General features: G+C 47.1%; 1 protein-coding gene across 1 annotated transcript in view; it reads left to right on the top strand.

Annotated features, from left to right (window-relative positions):
* The window catches only part of LOC112242105 (uncharacterized protein C8orf34 homolog), a 163,851-nt gene that overhangs the window by 49,184 nt on the left and 92,643 nt on the right, over positions 1 to 22,024 (top strand). The window contains exons 6-7 of the mRNA XM_042298624.1: positions 13,952 to 14,115; positions 21,492 to 21,646. Of these exons, the coding sequence (XP_042154558.1) occupies positions 13,952 to 14,115; positions 21,492 to 21,646 (319 nt within the window). The remainder of the gene's footprint in view (positions 1 to 13,951; positions 14,116 to 21,491; positions 21,647 to 22,024) is intronic.

Here is a 22,024-nt window from a genome sequence, read left to right as displayed (position 1 = left end):
ACATTGACTTGTACCGGTACCCCCTGTATATAGGCCTCCACATTGACTCTGTACCGGTACCCCCGTGTAATAGCCGCACATGACTCTGTAACGGTACCCCATGTATATAGCCTCCCCACAGTGACTCCTGTACGGTACACCCTGTATATAGCCTCCACACTGACTCAGTACTGGTACCCACTGTATATAGTCTCCACATTGACTCTGACCGTAACACACTGTTATAGCTCCACATTGACCTGTACCGGTTACCCCCTGTATATAGCTCCAATTGACTCTGTTACCGGTACCCCCTGTATATAGCCTCCCAAACAAAAATTTTTGGGGGACTCTGTACCGGTACCCCCTTGTATATAGCCTCCACATTGACTCATGACCGGTACCCCCTTGTATATAGCCTCCACATTGACTCTGTACCGGTACCCCTGTATATAAACTCCACATGGACTCTGTACCCGGTACCCCCTGTATATAGCCTCCACATTGACTCTGTACGCGTACCCCCCTGTATATAGCCTCCACATGACTTGTTACCGGTACCCCTGTATAGCCTCCACATTGACTCTTACCGGTACACCCTGTATATAGCCTCATACATTGACTCTGTACCAGGTACCCCCTGTCATATAGCATCCACATTGACTCTGTACCGGTACCCCCTGATAGCCTCACCTTGTATATAGCTCTCTGCACACTTGTACCGTACTGTATATAGTCTCCACATTGACTCTGTACCGGGGTACCTGTATAGTCTCCACATTGACTCTGTACCGGTACCTCTGTATATAGCTCCTCCATATTGGGACTCCTGAATTGTACTTCCTGTATATAGCTTCCACATTGACTCTGTACCGGTACCCCTGTATATAGTCTCCACATTGACTCTGTACCAGTACCCCTGTATATAGTCTCCACATTGACTCTGTACCGGTACCCCCTGTATATTCTCCACATTGACTCTGTACCGTACCTCTGTATATAGCTCCACATTGACTCTGTAACGGTACCTCCTGTATATAGCCTCCACATTGACTCTGTACCGGTGCCCTGTATATAGTCTCACATTGACTCTGTACGGTACCTCTGTATATAGCTCCACATTGACTCTGTGCCGGTGCACCTGTATATAGCCTCCACATTGACTCTGTACCGTACCTCCTGTATATAGTACATTGACTCTGTACCCTCCACATTGACTTCTGTACCGGTACCCCCTGTATATAGCCTCCACATTGACTCTGTACCGGTACCCCTGTATATAGCCTCCACATTGACTCTGTACCGGTACCCCCTGTATATAGCCTCCACATTGACTCTGTACCGGTACCTCCTGTATATAGCCTCCACATTGACTCTGTACCGGTACCCCCTGTATATAGCCTCCACATTGACTCTGTACCGGCACCCCTGTATATAGCCTCCACATTGACTCTGTACCGGTACACCCCTGTATATAGCCTCCACATTGACTCTGTACCAGTACCTCCTGTATATAGCCTCCACATTGACTCTGTACCAATACCCCTGTATATAGCTCCACATTGACTCTGTACCGGTACCCCCAGTATATAGCCTCCACATTGACTCTGTACCGGTACCCCCTGTATATAGTCTCCACATTGACTCTGTACCGGTACCTCCTGTATATAGCCTCCACATTGACTCTGTACCGGTACCTCCTGTATATAGCCTCCACATTGACTCTGTACCGGTACCTCCTGTATATAGCCTCCACATTGACTCTGTACCGGCACCCCTGTATATAGCCTCCACATTGACTCTGGTACCGGTACCTCCTGTATATAGCCTCCACATTGACTCTGTACCGGTACCTCCTGTATATAGCCTCCACATTGACTCGGTACCGGTACCCCTGTATATAGCCTCCACATTGACTCTGTACCGGTACCTCCTGTATATAGCCTCCACATTGACTCTGTACCGGCACCTCCTGTATATAGCCTCCACATTGACTCTGTACCGGTACCTCCTGTATATAGCCTCCACATTGACTCTGTACCGTACCCTGTATATAGCCTCCACATTGACTCTGTACCGGTACCCCTGTATATAGCCTCCACATTGACTCTGTACCGGTACCTCCTGTATATAGCCTCCACATTGACTCTGTACCGGCACCTCCTGTATATAGCCTCCACATTGACTCTCGTACCGGTACCCCTGTATATAGCCTCCACATTGACTCTGTACCGGTACCCCCTGTATATAGCCTCCACATTGACTCTGTACCGGTACCCCCTGTATATAGCCTCCACATTGACTCTGTACCGGTACCCCTGTATATAGCCTCCACATTGACTCTGTACCGGTACCCCTGTATATAGCCTCCACATTGACTCTGTACCGGTACCCCTGTATATAGCCTCCACATTGACTCTGTACCGGTACCCCTGTATATAGCCTCCACATTGACTCTGTACCGGTACCCCCTGTATATAGCCTCCACATTGACTCTGTACCGTACCCCCTGTATATAGCCTCCACATTGACTCTGTACCGGTACCCCTGTATATAGCCTCCACATTGACTCTGTACCGGTACCCCCTGTATATAGCCTCCACATTGACTCTGTACCGGTACCCCCTGTATATAGCCTCCACATTGACTCTGTACAATACCCCCTGTATATAGCCTCCACATTGACTCTGTACCGGTACCCCTGTATATAGCCTCCACATTGACTCTGTACCGGTACCCCCTGTATATAGCCTCCACATTGACTCTGTACCGGTACCCCTGTATATAGCCTCCACATTGACTCTGTACCGGTACCTCCTGTATATAGCCTCCACATTGACTCTGTACCGGTACCTCCTGTATATAGCCTCCACATTGACTCTGTACCGGTACCCCTGTATATAGCCTCCACATTGACTCTGTACCGGTACCCCTGTATATAGCCTCCACATTGACTCTGTACCGGTACCCCTGTATATAGCCTCCACATTGACTCTGTACCGGTACCCCTGTATATAGCCTCCACATTGACTCTGTACCGGCACCCCCTGTATATAGCCTCCACATTGACTCTGTACCGTACCCCCTGTATATAGCCTCCACATTGACTCTGTACAGTACCCTCCTGTATATAGCCTCCACATTGACTCTGTACCGGTACCCCCTGTATATAGCCTCCACATTGACTCTGTACCGGTACCTCCTGTATATAGCCTCCACATTGACTCTGTACCGGTACCTCCTGTATATAGCCTCCACATTGACTCTGTACCGGTACCTCCTGTATATAGCCTCCACATTGACTCTGTACCGGCACCTCCTGTATATAGCCTCCACATTGACTCTGGTACCGGTACCTCCCTGTATATAGCCTCCACATTGACTCTGTACCGGTAATACCTCCTGTATATAGCCTCCACATTGACTCTGTACCGTACCTCCTGTATATAGCCTCCACATTGACTCTGTACCGGTACCTCCTGTATATAGCCTCCACATTGACTCTGTACCGGTACCTCCTGTATATAGCCTCCACATTGACTCTGTACCGGTATACCTCCTGTGACTATAGCCCTCCACATTGACTCTGTACCGGTACCTCCTGTATATAGCCTCCACATTGACTCTGTACCGGTACCTCCTGTATATAGCCTCCACATTGACTCTGTACCGGTACCCCCTGTATATAGCCTCCACATTGACTCAGTACCGGTACCTCCTGTATATAGCCTCCACATTGACTCTGTACCGGTACCTCCTGTATATAGCCTCCACATTGACTCTGTACCGGTACCCCCTGTATATAGCCTCCACATTGACTCTGTACCGGTACCCCCTGTATATAGCCTCCACATTGACTCTGTACCGGTACCCCTGTATATAGCCTCCACATTGACTCTGTACCGGTACCCCCCTGTATATAGCCTCCACATTGACTCTGTACCGGTACCTCCTGTATATAGCCTCCACATTGACTCTGTACAATACCCCCTGTATATAGCCTCCACATTGACTCTGTACCGGTACCCCCTGTATATAGCCTCCACATTGACTCTGTACCAATACCCCCTGTATATAGCCTCCACATTGACTCTGTACCGGTACCCCCTGTATATAGCCTCCACATTGACTCTGTACCGGTACCCCCTGTATATAGCCTCCACATTGACTCTGTACCGGTACCCCTGTATATAGCCTCCACATTGACTCTGTACCGGTACCCCTGTATATAGCCTCCACATTGACTCTGTACCGGTACCTCCTGTATATAGCCTCCACATTGACTCTGTACCGGTACCCCCTGTATATAGCCTCCACATTGACTCTGTACCGGTACCCCTGTATATAGCCTCCACATTGACTCTGTACCGGTACCTCCTGTATATAGCCTCCACATTGACTCTGTACCGGTACCTCCTGTATATAGCCTCCACATTGACTCTGTACCGGTACCTCCTGTATATAGCCTCCACATTGACTCTGTACCGGTACACCCCTGTATATAGCCTCCACATTGACTCTGTACCGGTACCTCCTGTATATAGCCTCCACATTGACTCTGTACCGGTACCTCCTGTATATAGCCTCCACATTGACTCTGTACCGGTACCCCTGTATATAGCCTCCACATTGACTCTGTACCGGTACCTCCTGTATATAGCCTCCACATTGACTCTGTACTGGTACCCTCCTGTATATAGCCTCCACATTGACTCTGTACCGGTACCTCCTGTATATAGCCTCCACATTGACTCTGTACCGGCCCCCTGTATATAGCCTCCACATTGACTCTGTACCGGTACCCCTGTATATAGCCTCCACATTGACTCTGTACAATACCCCCTGTATATAGCCTCCACATTGACTCTGTACCGGTACCCCCTGTATATAGCCTCCACATTGACTCTGTACCGGTACCTCCTGTATATAGCCTCCACATTGACTCTGTACCAGTACCCCCTGTATATAGCCTCCACATTGACTCTGTACCGGTACCTCCTGTATATAGCCTCCACATTGACTCTGTACCGGTACCCCTGTATATAGCCTCCACATTGACTCTGTACCGGTACCTCCTGTATATAGCCTCCACATTGACTCTGTACCGGTACCCCTGTATATAGCCTCCACATTGACTCTGTACCGGTACCCCCTGTATATAGCCTCCACATAGACTCTGTACTGGTACCTCCTGTATATAGCCTCCACATTGACACTGTACTGGTACCCCCTGTATATAGCCTCCATATTGACTCTGTACTGGTACCTCCTGTATATAGCCTCCACATTGACTCTGTTCCGGTACCTCCTGTATATAGTCTCCACATTGACTCTGTACTGGTACCTCCTGTATTCAGCCTCCACATTAACTCTCTACTGGTATCTCCTGTATATAGACTCCACATTAACTCTGTACAATACCCCCTGTATATAGCCTCCACATTGACTCTGTACCGGTACCCCCTGTATATAGCCTCCACATTGACTCTGTACCGGTACCTCCTGTATATAGCCTCCACATTGACTCTGTACCGGTACCCCTGTATATAGCCTCCACATTGACTCTGTACAATACCCCCTGTATATAGCCTCCACATTGACTCTGTACCGGTACCCCCTGTATATAGCCTCCACATTGACTCTGTACCGGTACCCCCTGTATATAGCCTCCACATTGACTCTGTACCGCTACCCCCTGTATATAGCCTCCACATTGACTCTGTACCGGTACCTCCTGTATATAGCCTCCACATTGACTCTGTACCGCTACCCCCTGTATATAGCCTCCACATTGACTCTGTACCGGTACCTCCTGTATATAGCCTCCACATTGACTCTGTACCGGTACCCCCTGTATATAGCCTCCACATTGACTCTGTACCGTACCTCCTGTATATAGCCTCCACATTGACTCTGTACCGGTACCTCCTGTATATAGCCTCCACATTGACTCTGTACCGGTACCTCCTGTATATAGCCTCCACATTGACTCGGTACCGGTACCTCCTGTATATAGCCTCCACATTGACTCTGTACCGGTACCTCCTGTATATAGCCTCCACATTGACTCTGTACCGGTACCTCCTGTATATAGCCTCCACATTGACTCTGTACCTGGCACCTCCTGTATATAGCCTCCACATTGACTCTGTACCGGTACCTCCTGTATATAGCCTCCACATTGACTCTGTACAATACCCCCTGTATATAGCCTCCACATTGACTCTGTACCAGTACCCCTGTATATAGCCTCCACATTGACTCTGTACAATACCCCCTGTATATAGCCTCCACATTGACTCTGTACCGGTACCCCCTGTATATAGCCTCCACATTGACTCTGTACAATACCCCCTGTATATAGCCTCCACATTGACTCTGTACCGGTACCTCCTGTATATAGCCTCCACATTGACTCTGTACAATACCCCCTGTATATAGCCTCCACATTGACTCTGTACCGGTACCCCCTGTATATAGCCTCCACATTGACTCTGTACCGGTACCCCCTGTATATAGCCTCCACATTGACTCTGTACCGGTACCCCCTGTATATAGCCTCCACATTGACTCTGTACCGGTACCCCCTGTATATAGCCTCCACATTGACTCTGTACCGGTACCCCCTGTATATAGCCTCCACATTGACTCTGTACCGGTACCCCCTGTATATAGCCTCCACATTGACTCTGTACCGGTACCCCCTGTATATAGCCTCCACATTGACTCTGTACCGGTACCTCCTGTATATAGCCTCCACATTGACTCTGTACCGGTACCTCCTGTATATAGCCTCCACATTGACTCTGTACCGGTACCTCCTGTATATAGCCTCCACATTGACTCTGTACCGGTACCTCCTGTATATAGCCTCCACATTGACTCTGTACCGGTACCTCCTGTATATAGCCTCCACATTGACTCTGTACCGGTACCTCCTGTATATAGCCTCCACATTGACTCTGTACCGGTACCTCCTGTATATAGCCTCCACATTGACTCTGTACCGGTACCTCCTGTATATAGCCTCCACATTGACTCTGTACAATACCCCTGTATATAGCCTCCACATTGACTCTGTACCGGTACCCCCTGTATATAGCCTCCACATTGACTCTGTACCGGTACCCCTGTATATAGCCTCCACATTGACTCTGTACCGGTACCCCCTGTATATAGCCTCCACATTGACTCTGTACCGGTACCCCCTGTATATAGCCTCCACATTGACTCTGTACCGGTACCCCCTGTATATAGCCTCCACATTGACTCTGTACCGGTACCCCCTGTATATAGCCTCCACATTGACTCTGTACCGGTACCCCCTGTATATAGCCTCCACATTGACTCTGTACCGGTACCCCCTGTATATAGCCTCCACATTGACTCTGTACCGGTACCCCTGTATATAGCCTCCACATCTGTGACTCTGTATATAGTACCCCCCCTGTATATAGCCTCCACATTGACTCTGTACCGGTACCTCCTGTATATAGCCTCCACATTGACTCTGTACCGGTACCTCCTGTATATAGCCTCCACATTGACTCTGTACCGGTACCCCCTGTATATAGCCTCCACATTGACTCTGTACCGGTACCCCCTGTATATAGCCTCCACATTGACTCTGTACAATACCTCCTGTATATAGCCTCCACATTGACTCTGTACCGGTACCTCCTGTATATAGCCTCCACATTGACTCTGTACAATACCCCCTGTATATAGCCTCCACATTGACTCTGTACCGGTACCCCTGTATATAGCCTCCACATTGACTCTGTACCGGTACCCCTGTATATAGCCTCCACATTGACTCTGTACCGGTACCTCCTGTATATAGCCTCCACATTGACTCTGTACCGGTACCTCCTGTATATAGCCTCCACATTGACTCTGTACCGGTAATACCTGTATATAGCCTCCACATTGACTCTGTTCCGGTACCTCCTGTATATAGCCTCCACATTGACTCTGTACCGGTAATACCTGTATATAGCCTCCACATTGACTCTGTTCCAGTACCTCCTGTATATAGCCTCCACATTGACTGTGTACTGGTACCTCCTGTATATAGCCTCCACATTGACTCTGTACCGGTACCTCCTGTATATAGCCTCCACATTGACTCTGTACCGGTACCTCCTGTATATAGCCTCCACATTGACTCTGTACCGGTACCTCCTGTATATACATTGACTCCTCCACATTGACTCGGTACCGGTACCTCCTGTATATAGCCTCCACATTGACTCTGTACCGGCACCTCCTGTATATAGCCTCCACATTGACTCTGTACCGGTACCTCCTGTATATAGCCTCCACATTGACTCTGTACCGGTACCTCCTGTATATAGCCTCCACATTGACTCTGTACCGGTACCTCCTGTATATAGCCTCCACATTGACTCTGTACAATACCCCCTGTATATAGCCTCCACATTGACTCTGTACCGGTACCCCCTGTATATAGCCTCCACATTGACTCTGTACCGGCACCCCTGTATATAGCCTCCACATTGACTCTGTACAATACCCCCTGTATATAGCCTCCACATTGACTCTGTACCGGTACCCCTGTATATAGCCTCCACATTGACTCTGTACAATACCCCCTGTATATAGCCTCCACATTGACTCTGTACCGGTACCCCTGTATATAGCCTCCACATTGACTCTGTACCGGTACCCCCTGTATATAGCCTCCACATTGACTCTGTACAATACCCCCTGTATATAGCCTCCACATTGACTCTGTACCGGTACCCCTGTATATAGCCTCCACATTGACTCTGTACAATACCCCCTGTATATAGCCTCCACATTGACTCTGTACCGGTACCCCTGTATATAGCCTCCACATTGACTCTGTACCGGTACCCCCTGTATATAGCCTCCACATTGACTCTGTACCGGTACCCCCTGTATATAGCCTCCACATTGACTCTGTACCGGTACCCCCTGTATATAGCCTCCACATTGACTCTGTACCGGTACCTCCTGTATATAGCCTCCACATTGACTCTGTACCGGTACCCCTGTATATAGCCTCCACATTGACTCTGTACCGGTACCTCCTGTATATAGCCTCCACATTGACTCTGTTCCGGTACCTCCTGTATATAGCCTCCACATTGACTCTGTACCGGTACCTCCTGTATATAGCCTCCACATTGACTCTGTACCGGTACCTCCTGTATATAGCCTCCACATTGACTCTGTACCGGTACCTCCTGTATATAGCCTCCACATTGACTCTGTACCGGTACCTCCTGTATATAGCCTCCACATTGACTCTGTACCGGTACCTCCTGTATATAGCCTCCACATTGACTCTGTACCGGTACCCCCTGTATATAGCCTCCACATTGACTCTGTACCGGTACCTCCTGTATATAGCCTCCACATTGACTCTGTACCGGCACCCCCTGTATATAGCCTCCACATTGACTCTGTACAATACCCCCTGTATATAGCCTCCACATTGACTCTGTACCAGTACCCCCTGTATATAGCCTCCACATTGACTCTGTACCGGTACCCCCTGTATATAGCCTCCACATTGACTCTGTACCGGTACCCCCTGTATATAGCCTCCACATTGACTCGGTACCGGTACCTCCTGTATATAGCCTCCACATTGACTCAGTACCGGTACCTCCTGTATATAGCCTCCACATTGACTCTGTACCGGTACCTCCTGTATATAGCCTCCACATTGACTCTGTACCGGTACCTCCTGTATATAGCCTCCACATTGACTCTGTACCGGTACCTCCTGTATATAGCCTCCACATTGACTCTGTACCGGTACCTCCTGTATATAGCCTCCACATTGACTCTGTACCGGTACCTCCTGTATATAGCCTCCACATTGACTCTGTACCGGTACCTCCTGTATATAGCCTCCACATTGACTCTGTACCGGTACCTCCTGTATATAGCCTCCACATTGACTCTGTACCGGTACCTCCTGTATATAGCCTCCACATTGACTCTGTACCGGCACCCCCTGTATATAGCCTCCACATTGACTCTGTACAATACCCCCTGTATATAGCCTCCACATTGACTCTGTACCGGTACCCCTGTATATAGCCTCCACATTGACTCTGTACAATACCCCCTGTATATAGCCTCCACATTGACTCTGTACCGGTACCCCTGTATATAGCCTCCACATTGACTCTGTACGGTACCCCTGTATATAGCCTCCACATTGACTCTGTACCGGTACCTCCTGTATATAGCCTCCACATTGACTCTGTACCGGTACCTCCTGTATATAGCCTCCACATTGACTCTGTACCGGTACCTCCTGTATATAGCCTCCACATTGACTCTGTACCGGTACCTCCTGTATATAGCCTCCACATTGACTCTGTACCGTACCCCCTGTATATATAGCCTCCACATTGACTCGGTACCGGTACCTCCTGTATATAGCCTCTACATTGACTCTGTACCGGTACCCCCTGTATATAGCCTCCACATTGACTCTGTACCGGTACCCCCTGTATATAGCCTCCACATTGACTCGGTACCGGTACCTCCTTTATATAACCTCTATATTGACTCTGTACCGGTACCTCCTGTATATAGCCTCCACATTGACTCGGTACCGGTACCTCCTGTATATAGCCTCCACATTGACTCGGTACCGGTACCTCCTGTATATAGCCTCCACATTGACTCGGTACCGGTACCTCCTGTATATAGCCTCCACATTGACTCGGTACCGGTACCTCCTGTATATAGTCTCCACATTGACTCTGTACTGGCACCTCCTGTATATAGCCTCCACATTGACTCGGTACCGGCACCCCCTGTATATAGCCTCCACATTGACTCTGTACAATACCCCCTGTATATAGCCTCCACATTGACTCTGTACCAGTACCCCCTGTATATAGCCTCCACATTGACTCTGTACAATACCCCCCTGTATATAGCCTCCACATTGACTCTGTACCGGTACCCCCTGTATATAGCCTCCACATTGACTCGGTACCGGTACCTCCTGTATATAGCCTCCACATTGACTCGGTACCGGTACCTCCTGTATATAGCCTCCACATTGACTCGGTACCGGTACCTCCTGTATATAGCCTCCACATTGACTCGGTACCGGTACCTCCTGTATATAGCCTCCACATTGACTCGGTACCGGCACCTCCTGTATATAGCCTCCACATTGACTCGGTACCGGTACCTCCTGTATGTAGCCTCCACATTGACTCGGTACCGGTACCTCCTTTATATAACCTCTATATTGACTCTGTACCGGTACCTCCTGTATATAGCCTCCACATTGACTCGGTACCGGTACCTCCTGTATATAGTCTCCACATTGACTCTGTACTGGCACCTCCTGTATATAGCCTCCACATTGACTCGGTACCGGCACCCCCTGTATATAGCCTCCACATTGACTCTGTACAATACCCCCTGTATATAGCCTCCACATTGACTCTGTACCAGTACCCCCTGTATATAGCCTCCACATTGACTCTGTACAATACCCCCCTGTATATAGCCTCCACATTGACTCTGTACCAATACCCCCTGTATATAGCCTCCACATTGACTCTGTACCGGTACCTCCTGTATATACCCTCCACATTGACTCTGTACTGGTAACCCCTGTATATAGCCTCCACATTGACTCTGTACCGGTACCCCCTGTATATAGCCTCCACATTGACTCTGTTCCGGTACCTCCTGTATATACCCTCCACATTGACGCTGTACCGATACCTCCTGTATATACCCTCCACATTGACTCTGTACTGGTAACCCCTGTATATAGCATCCACATTGACTCTGTTCCGGTACCTCCTGTATACAGCCTCCACATTGACTCTGTACCGGTAATACCTGTATATAGCCTCCACATTGACTCTGTACCGGTACCACCTGTATATAGCCTCCACATTGACTCTGTACTGGTACCTCCTGTATATACCATCCACATTGACTCTGTAACAGTACCCCCTGTATATAGTCTCCACATTGACTCTGTACCGGTACCCCCTGTATATAGTCTCCACATTGACTCTGTACCGGTACCCCCTGTATATAGCCTCCACATTGACTCTGTACCGGTACCCCCTGTATATAGCCTCCACATTGACTCTGTAACAGTACCCCCTGTATATAGTCTCCACATTGACTCTGTACCGGTACCCCCTGTATATAGTCTCCACATTGACTCTGTACCGTAACACCCTGTATATAGCCTCCACATTGACTCTGTACCGGTACCCCCTGTATATAGCCTCCACATTGACTCTGTAACAGTACCCCCTGTATATAGTCTCCACATTGACTCTGTACCGGTACCCCCTGTATATAGCCTCCACATTGACACTGTAACAGTACCCCCTGTATATAGTCTCCACATTGACTCTGTAACAGTACCCCCTGTATATAGTCTCCACATTGACTCTGTACCGGTACCCCCTGTATATAGCCTCCACATTGACACTGTAACAGTACCCCCTGTATATAGTCTCCACATTGACTCTGTACCGTAACACCCTGTATATAGCCTCCACATTGACTCTGTACCGGTACCCCCTGTATATAGCCTCCACATTGACTCTGTAACAGTACCCCCTGTATATAGTCTCCACATTGACTCTGTACCGGTACCCCCTGTATATAGCCTCCACATTGACACTGTAACAGTACCCCCTGTATATAGTCTCCACATTGACTCTGTACCGGTACCCCCTGTATATAGCCTCCACATTGACTCTGTAACAGTACCCCCTGTATATAGCCTCCACATTGACTCTGTAACAGTACCCCCTGTATATAGCCTCCACATTGACTCTGCAACAGTACCCCCTGTATATAGCCTCCACATTGACTCTGTAACAGTACCCCCTGTATATAGCCTCCACATTGACTCTGTAACAGTACCCTCTGTATATAGCCTCCACATTGACTCTGTAACAGTACCCCCTGTATATAGCCTCCACATTGACTCTGTAACAGTACCCCCTGTATATAGCCTCCACATTGACTCTGTAACAGTACCCTCTGTATATAGCCTCCACGTTGACTCTGTAACAGTACCCCCTGTATATAGCCTCCACATTGACTCTGTAACAGTACCCCCTGTATATAGCCTCCACATTGACTCTGTAACAGTACCCCCTGTATATAGCCTCCACATTGACTCTGTAACAGTACCCCCTGTATATAGTCTCGCTATTTGTTATTCTTATCTCTTTTTTTTTTACTGCATTGTTGGTTAAAGGCTTATAAGAAGCATTTCACTGTAAGGTCTACTACACCTGTTGGGTTGTATTGATGTTTGGGTTGTATTATGTTGTATTGGATTGTTTTGGGGTGTGTTTGGGTTGTATTGGATTGTTTTGGGGTGTGTTTGGGTTGTATTGGGTTGTATTGGGTTGCTTTGGGTTGTATTGGGTTGTATTGATGTTTGGGTTGCTTTGGGTTGTATTGGTTCTTATTGGGTTGTATTGGGTTGTATTGATGTTTTGGGTTGTATTGGGTTGTTTTGGGGTGTGTTTGGGTTGTATTGGGTTGTTTTGGGGTGTGTTTGGGTTGTATTGGGTTGTTTTGGGGTGCATTGGGTTGTATTGATGTTTGGGTTGTATTGCACTTCCCCCATTCTCATGATCTCTCATGATACGGCAGGGTAGCCTAGTGGTTAGAGCGTTGGTGTGTGAAGGTTGCAAGTTCAAACCCCCAAGCTGACAAGGTACAAATCTGTCGTTCTGCCTCTGAACAGGCAGTTAACCCACTGTTCCTAGGCCGTCATTGAAAATAAGAATTTGTTCTTAACTGACTTGCCTAGTAAAATAAAATACCTCCCACTTGGTTTTGATTCCGTCTATATTTCATATCTGGCATGGAAGTATCATCGTCAAACACTCTGAATGTAATGTCCATATGACAATCTCTCTCTTTTTCTCTCCCTTTGTCCCCCTCCCTCCAGGACCTGGGGGGGTATAACTCAGTGCTGCAGCCCAGGGTGGTGGGAGAGTGGGTGGGCAGGGAGGAGGAAGACCCCGACCCACTGGCAGCAGAGATGCTCCAACCCCCAGTCCCCAGGACCAAGACTGAGGCTTGGGGGAGCGCTGATAGCAGCCCTGCCGGAAGGTAGGAGAGAAAGGGAAGGGTGTGTGTTTGTGTGTAATGTGTGTGTGTGTGTGTGGAGGAGAGGGGAGGAGTGTGAGTGTGTGTGTCGGAGGGGGTGGTGGTTTTTGTGTGTGTGTGTGTGTGTGTGTGTGTTTGTGTGTGTGTGTGCCAATTCAGATTGATTTATGCTCTAGCTGGAATGGAGAAGGGGACTTTGTCTTTGTCCTGAAAGGCACCCTAGTCCCTATATAGTGCACTACCCATAGGGCTCTGGTCAAAGGAAGTGCATAATATATGTATTGGGGTGACAATTGGGACGCAGCCTTGTTTGTCGTCATTCCGGGTAGCCTCAGGAATAGCCCTTTTGGAATCAGCAGCTTGAAACCTATTTCACAACCCGGATCAAAACATGTGTCTGAATGACGCTGTACCCCGATTTACCACGGACTACTACAGCTAAACCTCGTTGAGCTAGGCTCAGACACTTTTTAAATTCCCAAGTTATTAGCCTGGTTCCCAGATCTGTTTTTTTTTGTCTTCTTTCCGTCTCCGTTGCTCTACCTTCTGAAGCCAAACGTTTTGAATGAGTTGGCATGATGGCACAAACCGACTGGCACTCAGGCTAGAGTTGGCATGATGGCACAAACCGACTGGCACTCAGGCTAGAGTTGGCATGATAGCACAAACCGACTGGCACTCAGGCTAGAGTTGGCATGATGGCACAAACCGACTGGCACTCAGGCTAGAGTTGGCATGATGGCACAAACCGACTGGCACTCAGGCTAGAGTTGGCATGATGGCACAAACCGACTGGCACTCAGGCTAGAGTTGGCATGATGGCACAAACCGACTGGCACTCAGGCTAGAGTTGGCATGATGGCACAAACCAACTGGCACTCAGGCTAGAGATGGCATGATGGCACAAACCGACTGGCATTCAGGCTAGAGTTGGCATGATGGCACAAACCGACTGGCACTCAGGCTAGAGTTGGCATGATGGCACAAACCGACTGGCACTCAGGCTAGAGTTGGCATGATGGCACAAACCGACTGGCACTCAGGCTAGAGTTGGCATGATGGCACAAACCGACTGGCACTCAGGCTAGAGTTGGCATGATGGCACAAACCGACTGGCACTCAGGCTAGAGATGGCATGATGGCACAAACCGACTGGCACTCAGGCTAGAGTTGGCATGATGGCACAAACCGACTGGCACTCAGGCTAGAGTTGGCATGATGGCACAAACCGACTGGCACTCAGGCTAGAGTTGGCATGATGGCACAAACCGACTGGCACTCAGGCTAGACGAAGTCAGTCTATGTAAAGGGGATTCCTGCCTTTTTGGTGTTATATAACCCACTACTATTAAAGTAATCCAATCTAATCTAAATTAATGTTTTTTGTAAAACTGCACAGGCTGCCCGCCCCCGCCCCCCTCTCTCTCAAGGCCCACTTCCAGATGTTGCCGCGGTGATATTAACTGTGGGACTGTGAGGAGGCGGTGTGTGTGTGTGCGCGCGCTCCGTGTTAGGTGACCATTTGGGAAGTAGCTAATTAGAGAGGATCAGATATTAAATCATAAATCACACACACACACACACACACACACACACACACACACTGCTGTTTGAAACCTCATTAGGTTATTCCATCATTTGATTAGTGGGAGACATCCTGTTGTTTGGGGTATCAGATTGGGGAAAGATGTGTGTGTGTGCGCGTGTATGTAATAATAATTATAATATATACTGAATTTATACGTGCCAATTAAGCTGGAACATTTCTGGGATCTTTTATTTCAGATGATGAAACATGGGACCAACACTTCACATGTTGTATTTATATTTTTGTTCAGTACCTTTGGGAAGTATTCAGACCCCTTGACTTTTTCAAACATTTTTTTACATTATATTTATTACATTATATCCGTATTCTAAAATGGAGTAAATAAAACATTTTTTCTCATCAATCTACACACAATAACCCCACAGGTTTTTAGATTTTTTTTTGCAAATTATTTAAAAAATAAGAAACAGAAATACCTTATTTACATAAGTATTCAGACCCTTAGTTATGAGACTATAAATTAAGCTCAGGTGCATCCTGTTTCCATGAATCATCCTTGAGATGTTTCTACAACTTAATTGGAATCCACCTGTGGAAAATTCAATTGGACATGATTTGGAAAGGCACACACCTGTCTATATAAGTTGACAGTGCATGTCAGAGATAAAAACAAGCAATGATATCGAAGGAATCGTCCGTAGAGCTCCGAGACAGGATTGTGTCGAGGCACAGATCTGGGGAAGGGTATCAAAACATTTCTGTACCAAAACATTTCTGCAGTTATTGAAGGTCCCCAAGAACACAGTGACCTCCATCATTTGTAAATTGAAGAAGTTCAGATCCACCAAGACTCTTACTAGAACTGACCGGCCAAACTGAGTAAACGGGGGAGAAGGGCCTTGGTCAGGGAGGTGACCAAGAACCCGATGGTCACTCTGACAGAGCTCCAGAGTTCCTCTATGGAGATGGGAGAACCTTCCAGAAGGACAACCATCTCTGCAGCACTCTACCAATCAGGCCTCTGATGAAACCAAGATTGAAAGCTTTGGCCTGAATGCCAAATGTCATGTCTGGCGGAAACCTGGCACCATCCCTACAGCGAAGTGTGGTGGTGGCAGCATCATGCTGTGGGGATGTTTTTCAGCGGCAGGGACTGGGAGACTAGTCATGATCGAGGAAAAGATGAACGGAGAAAATTACAGAGAGATCCTTGATGAAAACCTGTTCCAGAGCGCTCAGGACCTCAGACTGGGGCGAATGTTCACCTTCCAACAGGACACGACCTTAAGCACACAGCCAAGACAACGCAGGAGTGGCTTCGGGACAAGTCTCTGAATGTCCTTGAGTGGCCCAGCTTTGCACCAACACTCCCCATCCAAACCTGACAGAGCTTGAGAGGATCTGCATAGAAGAATGGGAGAAACTCCCCAAATACAGGTGTGCCAAGCTTGTAGCATCATACTCAAGAAGACTCTAGGCTGTAATCACTGCAAAAGTTACTTCAACAGAGTACTGAGTAAAGGGTCTGAATACTCATGTAAAATGTGATATTTCAGTTTTATTGGTTTTATAAATTAGCACAAATTTCTACAAAACTGTTTATGTCATTATGGGCTATTGTGATGTCATTATGGGGTATTGTGATGTCATTATGGGGTATTGGGTTTAGATTGATGAGGGGCAAAAAACTATTTAATCCATTTTAGAATAAGGCTGTAACATAACAAAATGTGGAAAAAGTCAAGGGGTCTGAATACTTTCTGAATGCACCGTATAATACAATAATATATAATAATTATATAATATTTATATAATATATAATAATAAAACAATCATCAAAAATATGAACGCAACATGTAAAGTGTTGGTACTATGTTTCATGAGCTGAAATAAAAGACCCAGAAATGTTCAATACCCACAAAAAGCTTATTTCTCTAAAATGTTGTTCACCGATGTGCTTACATCCCTGTTAGTGAGCATTTCTGCTTTCCCAAGATAATCCATCCACCTGACAGGTGTGGCATATCAAGGAGCTGATTAAACAGTATGATCATTACACAGGTGCGCCTTGTGCTGGGGGACAATAAAAAGCCACTCTAAAATGTGCCGTTTTGTCACGTAACACAATGCCGCTGATGTCTCAGGAATGTCCACCAGAGCTGCTGCCAAGTAATTTAATGTTCATTTCTCTACCATAAGCCGTCTCCAACGTCGTTTTAGAGAATTTAGCAGTACGTCCAACCGGTCTCTCGAACCACAGACCACGTGTAACCATGCCAGCCCGGGACCTCCACACGCGTGATCGTCTGAGACCAGCCTTCTAGACAGCTGAGGAACCTGTGGGTTTGCACAACTGAATAATTTCTGCACAAACTGTCAAAAACTGTCTCAGGGAAGCTCATCTGCGTGCTCGCCAGGGTCTTGAACTGACTGCAGCTTGGCATCGTAACCGAATTCAGTGGTCAAATACTCACCTTCAGTTGGAGAAGTGTGTTCTTCACGGATGAATTGCAGTTTCAACTGAACTGTGCGTATGGCAGACAGCGTGTATGGCATTGAGTGGGCGAGTGGTTTGCTGATGTCAACGTTGTGAACAGAGTGCCCCATGGTGGAGGTGGGGTTATGGTATGGGCAGGCATAAGCGACAGACAATGAAAACAATTGCATTTATCGATGGTAATTTGCATGCACCCGAGATACAGTGTCGAGATCCTGAGGCCCATCGTCATGCCATTCATCCGCCTCTATCACCTCATGTTTCAGCACGATGAGATCCTGAGGCCCATTGTCGTGCCATTCATCCCCCTCCATCACCTCATGTTTCAGCACGGCCCCATGTCACAAGGATCTTACACAATTCCTGGAAGCTGAAAAATGTCCCCGTTTTTCCATAGCCTGCATACAGGTTTTAAATTGACTCGTACAGACAATATTGAAGGCTATTAAATGCTTCTCAAAGATGCCCTCTGGTGGTCAAACAAGCATTAATGGTACCAGTGGTTGGCACAATTCTAACATGCCATAGAATATTACTGACGCCCGTAAAACACCAGTCTCAACGTCAACAGTGAAGACGCGACTCCGGGATGCTGGCCTTCTAGGCAGAGTTCCTCTGTCCAGTCTCAACGTCAACAGTGAAGAGGCGACTCCGCGATGCTGGCCTTCTAGGCAGAGTTCCTCTGTCCAGTCTCAACATCAACAGTGAAGAGGCGACTCCGGGATGCTGGCCTTCTAGGCAGAGTTGCAAAGAAAAAGCCATCTCTCAGACTGACCAATAAAAAAAAAAGATTAAAGATAGGCAAAAGAACACAGACACTGGACAGAGGAACTCTGCCTAGAAGGCCAGCATCCCGGAGTCGCGTCTTCACTGTTGACGTTGAGACTGGTGTTTTGCGGGTACTATTTAATGAAGCTGCCAGTTGAGGACTTGTACATTAGAGTGTCAAACTAGACACTCTAATGTACTTGTCCTCTTGCTCAGTTGTGCACCGAGGCCACCCATCCTTCTTTCTATTCTGGTTAGAGCCAGTTTGCGCTGTTCTGTGAAGGGAGTAGTACACGGCGTTGTATGAGATCTTCAGATTTTTTTGTGGATATGGGTGAACAGTCTTTGATTCTAAATATTAGGGAAGATGCCAAAGCTGAGGATAATGTTAAAGAGTTTTAGTATAGCCAATTGGAATTTATGGTCTGTAATATTTTATAATTTCATTAAGGATACCATCAACATCAGAGGCTTTTTGAGGTGAATGTTTGTATTGTGATGATGTATATTTTTTTTGCAGTTTGTTCTTTGTTATAGAGCCAAAACGATTTGAGAAAGGTTCTGTGTCTCTCTCTCAGAGAGTGAGATGCTCCCACCGTCCACCCAGCCAGCCTCTTGACTTTATGTGAAAGATTTAGTACCACTTTTTCACTTTTACCTTGTCAGCTTGGGGATTCCATCCAGCAACCTGATAATAGCACACGCACACACACAGACACAGACAAGCAGACGCACACGCACACTCAGCTTTACACCACTACAGCCGACGCTTGGCATTGCTCGTTGTTGATCTTGTATGCGGCTGCTTGGCCCTGGAAACACATTTCATGAAGCTCCCGACAAAAACAGTTATTGTGCGTATAGTACAAGTAGTAGAAGAAAGGTTTAGAATGTTATAGTGGCAGTAGAAGGGGTTAGAATGTTATAGTGGCAGTAGAAGGGGTTAGAATGTTATAGTGGCAGTAGAAGGGGTTAGAATGTTATAGTGGCAGTAGAAGGGGTTAGAATGTTATAGTGGCAGTAGAAGGGGTTAGAATGTTATAGTGGCAGTAGAAGGGGTTAGAATGTTATAGTGGCAGGGGTTAGAATGTTATAGTGGCAGTAGAAGGGGTTAGAATGTGGCAGTAGAAGGGGTTAATGTTATAGTGGCAGTAGAAGGGGTTAGAGTGGCGTTGCTTCCGGAGGCAGTTTGGAACTGTTATAGTGGCAGTAGAAGGGGTTAGAATGTTATAGTGGCAGTAGAAGGGGTTAGAATGTTATAGTGGCAGACGTTGCTTCCGGAGGCAGTTTGGAACTCGGCAGTGAGCGTTGTAACCGAGGACAGGCGATTTTTAAGCGCTACGCGCTTCAGCACTCAGCGGTCACGTTCTGTGATATTATGTGGCCTACCACTTCGCGGCTGAGCCATTGTTGCTCCTAGAGATTTCCACTTCACAATGACACCACTTACAGTTGACCGGGGCAGCTCTAGTAGGGCAGAAACTGGGCAAACTGATATGTTGGAAAGGTGGCATCCTATGACGTTGCCACATTGAAAGTCACTGAGCTCTTCAGTAAGGCCATTCTACTGCCAATGTTTGTCTATGGAGATTGCATGGCTGCGTGCTCAATTTTATTCACCTGTCAGCAACCGGTGTGGCTGAAATAGCCGAATCCATCAATTTGAAGGGGTGTCCACATACTTAATTAATAAGGCCTGAGAGGGTGTGGTATATGGCCAATATACCACAGCTAAAGGCTGTTCTTATACACCACGCAACGCGGAGTACCTGGATGTGCCATATACCACAAACTCCTGAGGTGCCTTATTGCTATTATAAACTGGTTACCAATATAATTAGAGCAGTAACAATGTTTTGTCATACTTGTGGTATATGGTCTGATATACCACGGCTGTCAGCCAATCAGCATTCAGGGCTCGAACCACCCAGTTTATAATGTCTGATATATCACGGCTGTCAGCCAATCAGCATTCAGGGCTCGAACCACCCAATTTATAATTATTATAATATATATATAGTGTACTTATGATTAGGCCTCTCACGTGCTCTCGCTTTCTCTGTCTCTCTCTCTCTCAGCCTTGTTACCAGTCTGTTTCACATGTTTCACAATGTGATCCTGGACACATTGACAATGGTAATAATAACAATGGTAATAATAACAATGTGATCAAGGACACATTGACAATGGTAATAATAACAATGTGATCAAGGACATTTGACAGTTGTTTCATCTTGTCAGCTCTGGGATTTAGCTAGCGCAACTCTCTAACCGCGAGGCAACCTGCCACCCTTTTTCCTGGCCATCTAAACATACCAGGAAAAACTCTTGGCTGTGGATATAATATCCTATCCAACCTAACCTAGGTCCCCTAACTCCTCCCCTTCTTAGTTTAACCCCACCCCCCTGCTGTAACCACTCCCCTTCCTGTTTGAACCACTCCCCTTCCTGTTTGAACCACTCCCCTTCCTGTTTGAACCACTCCTCTTCCTGTTTGAACCACTCCCCTTCCTGTTGTAACCACTCCCCATCCTGTTATAACCACTCCCCTTCCTGTCTCTGCAGTGGGAAGAGTAAAGGGTTGAAGCAGCAGCAGCAGCACCACAAGAGGCTCCTGGCGGCCATGTTGTCCCAAGAATCCTTTGACTCCACCCATAGCTCCGCCCCCTCACTCACAGAGGAGGAGATGGAAGATGAGGACGACGTCATGGAGCTGCTGGGTCTGTCTTCTTCCTTCCTGTTCAATAATACTAACAACTACAAAAACACATCAGACCCAATACAGATTCACTGATTCAAATCAAATCAAATCAAATCAAATTTTATTTGTCACATACACATGGTTAGCAGATGTTAATGCGAGTGTAGCGAAATGCTTGTGCTTCTAGTTCCGACAATGCAGTAATAACAAGCAAGTAATCTAACTAACAATTCCAAAAAAACTACTGTCTTATACACAGTGTAAGGGATAAAGAATATGTACATAAGGATATATGAATGAGTGATGGTACAGAGCAGCATAGGCAAGATACAGTAGATGATATCGAGTACAGTATATACATATGAGATAAGTATGTAAACCAAGTGGCATAGTTAAA

Source organism: Oncorhynchus tshawytscha, linkage group LG16 (genome assembly GCF_018296145.1).
Source record: "Oncorhynchus tshawytscha isolate Ot180627B linkage group LG16, Otsh_v2.0, whole genome shotgun sequence".
Taxonomy (NCBI): Eukaryota; Metazoa; Chordata; class Actinopteri; order Salmoniformes; family Salmonidae; genus Oncorhynchus; species Oncorhynchus tshawytscha.
This window is presented reverse-complemented; position numbering and strand designations above follow the sequence as displayed.